The sequence below is a fragment of the Pogoniulus pusillus genome, chromosome 7, assembly GCF_015220805.1.
Source record: "Pogoniulus pusillus isolate bPogPus1 chromosome 7, bPogPus1.pri, whole genome shotgun sequence".
NCBI lineage: Eukaryota > Metazoa > Chordata > Aves > Piciformes > Lybiidae > Pogoniulus > Pogoniulus pusillus.
In genome coordinates this window covers 40,580,099-40,584,933 of record NC_087270.1, presented here as the reverse complement: position 1 = coordinate 40,584,933, position 4,835 = coordinate 40,580,099, and the positions used below count along the sequence as shown (strand labels likewise).

At 54.3% G+C, this 4,835-nt stretch overlaps 1 protein-coding gene across 1 annotated transcript; it reads left to right on the top strand.

Moving 5' to 3' along the window:
• The first annotated feature begins 1,422 nt into the window (after positions 1 to 1,422).
• On the top strand, positions 1,423 to 3,438 carry LOC135177175 (cygnin-like). The gene is made up of 2 exons (XM_064146820.1): positions 1,423 to 1,558; positions 3,199 to 3,438. Exons 1-2 carry the CDS (start codon positions 1,501 to 1,503, stop codon positions 3,330 to 3,332), a joined length of 192 nt encoding a protein of 63 aa, XP_064002890.1. The 5' UTR covers positions 1,423 to 1,500; the 3' UTR covers positions 3,333 to 3,438.
• The last annotated feature ends 1,397 nt before the right edge of the window (positions 3,439 to 4,835 follow it).

The window sequence follows — 4,835 nt, the reverse complement described above, 5'->3', positions numbered from 1 at the left end:
TGGCACAGGTTGCCCAGGGATGCAGTGGAAGCCTCATCCCTGGAGATCTTTAAGGCCAAGCTGGATGTGACTTTGAGCAACCTGATCTAGTGTGAGGTGTCCTTGCCCATGGCAGGGGGGTTGGAACTGTATGATCTCTGAGTTCCCTTCCAGCCCTGACAATTCTATGTTCTACAATTATCAGACTCCTCTGGCATCTGGGATCAGACTATCTCTAACCCAGAAATCAAGCACATTTAAGATTCCAGGTCTGTCTGAAGGGTTTGTGAGGAGGAGAGGATGATGGAAGTGTCTGCAGCTGGCTGGCTTATCCAGGCTCCTGGGAAAAGGTTCTCGGCTCCTGTGCTCCTGCCTCTCAGTGAGGTGAGAGGGGATAACAAAAGACACTACACTGAATGTGCAGGTGGGGTTGGGCTCTGCTGCCAGGCAAGCAGCACCAGAAGAAGGGGACAGAGGGTCAAGTTGTGGCAGGGAAGGTCTAGGCTGGATGTTGTTAGGAAGTTGTTGTCAGAGAGAGTGATTGGCATTGGAATGGGCTGCCCAGGGAGGTGGTGGAGTCTCTGTGCCTGGAGGTGTTGCAGCCAAGCCTGGCTGGGGCACTTAGTGCCATGGTCTGGTTGCTTGGCCAGGGCTGGGTGCTAGGTTGGGCTGGCTGAGCTTGGAGGTCTCTTCCAACCTGGCTGATTCTGTGATTCTATGAATATAGTTTCTTGTAAACTCACCAGAGGAATTGTGCAGTCATTGTTCCCAAGGACATGACAGGTGGGCTCTGGATCCTTCCCAAGCCAAAGCTGCTCACACCAGGGCCATTCTTAGCTTAGAATCACAGAATCAAGCAGGTTGGCAGAGACCTCCAAGCTCAGCCAGTCCAACCTAGCACCCAGCCCTATCCAATCAACCAGACCAAGGCACTAAGTGCCTCATCCAGTCTCTTCTTGAACTCCTCCAGCCACGGTGACTCCAACACCTCTCTGGTCAGCCCATTCCAATGCCAATCACTCTCTCTGCAAAGAGAGAGAGTGAAGCTTGTCCAGCCCCACACAGTGATAAGTTTAGACAATGGAGGAAGAGTTATCAGTACCTCCTGCCATGTCTCAGCACACAGTTGCATCTCTGCCAGTGGTTGGGAAAGACCTGAAGGCTTTGATATTGATCTTGTTGTCCTGTCAGGTTCCTCTGCCCCAGCAGATCCGTTCTATCTGCTCACCATTCGTTCCTGTCACACTCAGTGGTTTTCATTTGAATTGGGTATTGAGAGCAGATGTGGGGAGAGCAGGGGTTTGCCAGCACACCCAGGTGCAGGGTGGAGGGGCCAAGAGCTGTGCAGTGAGCCGTGAGAGGTCCCGTGAGCAACAGGACCTCCCTTAGAGCCCTGCTCTCTGCTCAGAGGTGTGCTATAAATACCAGGATCCCCAGCCTTGCCACTCAGCAGCATCCACACCAAGACTTCTTCAGCCCTCCTCTCTCCAGCCTTGCTGAGCTCTTCACTGAGCCCCAGCCATGAGGTTCCTCTGCCTTGTCCTCACTATCTTCCTACTGGTCTCCTTCACTGTCCCAGGTAAGAGGGTGAGGGAGGTGATGGGAGGTGAGCAATGGTGGGAGAAGCAGAGTGATGAGGGGCAGAGTGGACCATGATTGACAGGCAGCTTGGGCAAATGTGGTCTCTGCTGGCTTTGAAGGCTGTGATCTTGCTGCCCATATGAAGCTGTCAAGTCCTTTGGGGGTGGAGATGGGTGCTGGTCTTCTGCAAGTGTGCAGGTGGTTTGGTCACTCCAGATTGCCTTCAGTGGGCCTTGATCTTCATGTTCTTTAAAGCAAAACCAAAGCATGCTGCAGTGTGCACATTTTGAATGTTTCAGATGTATTTGACTCCTTCCAGGTCAGGGTGAGCTGGGCCTGGTGCAGCTAATCCAGTCATGGAGTGCCAAGGGTGTGCTGGATGTCCTCCTCAGGCAGTAGTGATGGTTCCTAGTCAGATGATGCCACCTTCTGTAGCAAACCAGGTGTCTTAGGCAGCAGTGTGGATGTGTGGAGAATGGAGCAGGACCTCTCCAGAAGGATCCAGAGCACAGAGAGTGGTGATGAATGGTGCCACATCCAGTTGGCAGCTGTCACCAGTGGTGTGCCCCAGGGACCAGTGCTGGGACAGTTCTGTTCAATGTCTTTATTGATGATCTGGAGCAGAGGATTGAGTCCAGCATCAGTGAGTTTGCAGATGACACCAAGCTAGGAGCAGCTGTGGAGCTGTTGGAGAGTAGGAGAGCCCTGCAGAGGGACCTGGCCAGGCTGGATGGGTGGGCAGAGGCAAATGGGATGAGACTGAACAAGGCCAAGTGCAGGGTTCTACACTTTGGCCACAACAACCCCAAGCAGCACTCCAGGCTGGAGCCAGAGTGGCTGAGATCAGCCAGGCAGAGAGGGAGCTGGGGGTGCTGGGAGAGAGGAGCTGCAGAGGAGGCAGCAGTGCCCAGGTGGGCAGCAGAGCCAATGGCATCCTGGGCTGGCTCAGGAGCAGTGTGGGCAGCAGGACAAGGGAGGGTTCTTGTGCCCACCCCTGTGCTCAGCACTGCTCAGGCCACCCCTTGAGTGCTGTGTCCAGTTCTGGGCTCCTGAATTCAAGAGAGATGTTGAGGTGCTGGAAGGTGTTTGGAGAAGGGCAGCAAGGCTGGGGAGGGGCCTGGAGCAGAGCCCTGTGAGGAGAGGCTGAGGGAGCTGGGGGTGTGCAGCCTGCAGCAGAGGAGGCTCAGGGCAGAGCTCATTGCTGCCTGCAGCTGCCTGCAGGGAGGCTGTAGCCAGGTGGGGTTGGGCTCTGCTGCCAGGCAAGCAGCACCAGAAGAAGGGGACACAGCCTCAAGCTGTGCCAGAGGAGGTCTCATTTGGATGTTGTTAGGAAGTTGCTGTCAGAGAGAGTGATTGGCATTGGAATGGGCTGCCCAGGGAGGTGGTGGAGTCTGTGTGGCTGGAGGTGTTGAAGCCAAGCCTGGCTGGGGCACTTAGTGCCATGGTCTGGTTGCTTGGCCAGGGCTGGGTGCTAAGGTTGGACTGGCTGAGCTTGGAGCTCTCTTCCAACCTGCTTGATTCTGATTCTAAGAAGGAGTTCATCCTTCAGACCAGTGCCACACATCACCTGGGTGTGACCACAAGGTACAGAGACTATAATCTTGACCCAGCCACTCTCTCTGTGTCTCTCCCTTGCAGGCTATGGGCAGATGGTGAAGTACTGCCACAAGTCTGGGTACTGCTCCAGCAAGTGTGGCAAGGCAGAGGTGTGGTCCTTGTCCTCTGACTGCAAGCAGTACTGCTGCATCCCATACACCTGGAAAGGGAAATAAGAGCTGGAAACCAACGTTCTGGGGAAGAAGAGGCACCAGGATGGCTTCAGGAGCAGCTTCTCAACTGTCTAACCCTTTCCTTGTTCTCTCTTCTCAATAATTAAAAGGAGTCAAACAAAAAAGGGGCTGTAACTGTGGTGTGTGTGGTGTGCTGATTTGTGTTCCATGATCCTACAGAAAGCCCTTGGGCAGCTTGGGCAAACAGAATCCCAGCTTCTCCAAGCCCAGCCCAAGGAGTTCCTCAGCAGTAGGTCTCACTGTCCTTGCTGCACAGAATTCACAGCTAAGGCACTTAGCATAGGGAGTTTTCCTCTCCCTTTCCCACAGTGAGTGGTGGGTGGAACAGGTCTGGCTGGAATAACACTCTCCTGGGTGTCCCTTTCCCCACTCATCCTCATGGATCTTATGTGTGGGAGGGAGCCTGATTCAGTCCTGGGGCTGAAGAAATTGCTGTGCAGCTGAGATGCTGGCAAGAGTGTTGTTAGCATGACTGGGTAAGAAGTCATGCATGGGGACAGGATTTTACCCTCCCTTCAGCACCTCCCAGGGACCTTCTTGAGCAGGATGTGTGGGACATGATCATCCATGGGGGCAGGATTTTACCTTCTCTTCAGCATCTCCTAGAGACCTTCTCAAGAAGGATCTGTGGGACATCATCATCCATGGGGGCAGGATTTTACCCTCTCTTCAGCATCTCCTAGAGACCTTCTCAAGAAGGATGTGTGGGACATCATCATCCATGGGGGCAGGATTTTACCCTCTCTTCAGCATCTCCTAGAGACCTTCTCAAGAAGGATCTGTGGGACATCATCATCCATGGGGGCAGGATTTTACCCTCTCTTCAGCATCTCCTAGAGACCTTCTCAAGAAGGATCTGTGGGACATCATCATCCATGGGGGCAGGATTTTACCCTCCCTTCTGCATCTCCCAGAGTTATATATAACTACTATATATGACAGTGATTGGCATTGGAATGGGCTGCCCAGGGAGGTGGTGGAGTCTCTGTGCCTGGAGATGTTCAAGCAGAGCCTGGCTGGGGCACTTAGTGCCATGGTCTGGTTGATTGGGCAGGGCTGGGTGCTAGGTTGGGCTGGCTGAGCTTGGAGCTCTCTTCCAACCTGGATCATTCTATGAATCTAGGATTCTACTGCCCACACTGCTCCTGAGCCAGCCCAGGATGCCATTGGCTCTGCTGCCCACCTGGGCACTGCTGCCTCCTCTGCAGCTCCTCTCTGCCAGCACCCCCAGCTCCCTCTCTGCCTGGCTGCTCTCAGCCACTCTGGCCCCAGCCTGTAGTGCTGCTTGGGGTTGTTGTGGCCAAAGTGCAGAACCCTGCCCTTGGCCTTGTTCAGTCTCATCCCATTGGCCTCTGCCCACCCATGCAGCCTGGCCAGGTCCCTCTGCAGGGCTCTGCTACCCTCCAGCAGATCAACACCTGCTCCTAGCTTGGTGTCATCATTGTGGCACTTACAGAAGCAAGAAGGCATGAAGAGGCCACAGCT

What these genes read in the sequence shown, in the direction of transcription:
- LOC135177175 (XM_064146820.1), top strand. Translation starts at nt 1,501, where the DNA reads ATGAGGTTCCTCTGCCTTGTCCTCACTATCTTCCTACTGGTCTCCTTC. An exon ending in GGTCTCCTTCACTGTCCCAG is followed by an intron (nt 1,559 to 3,198) that starts GTAAGAGGGTGA and finishes TCTCCCTTGCAG; the next exon opens with GCTATGGGCAGATGGTGAAG.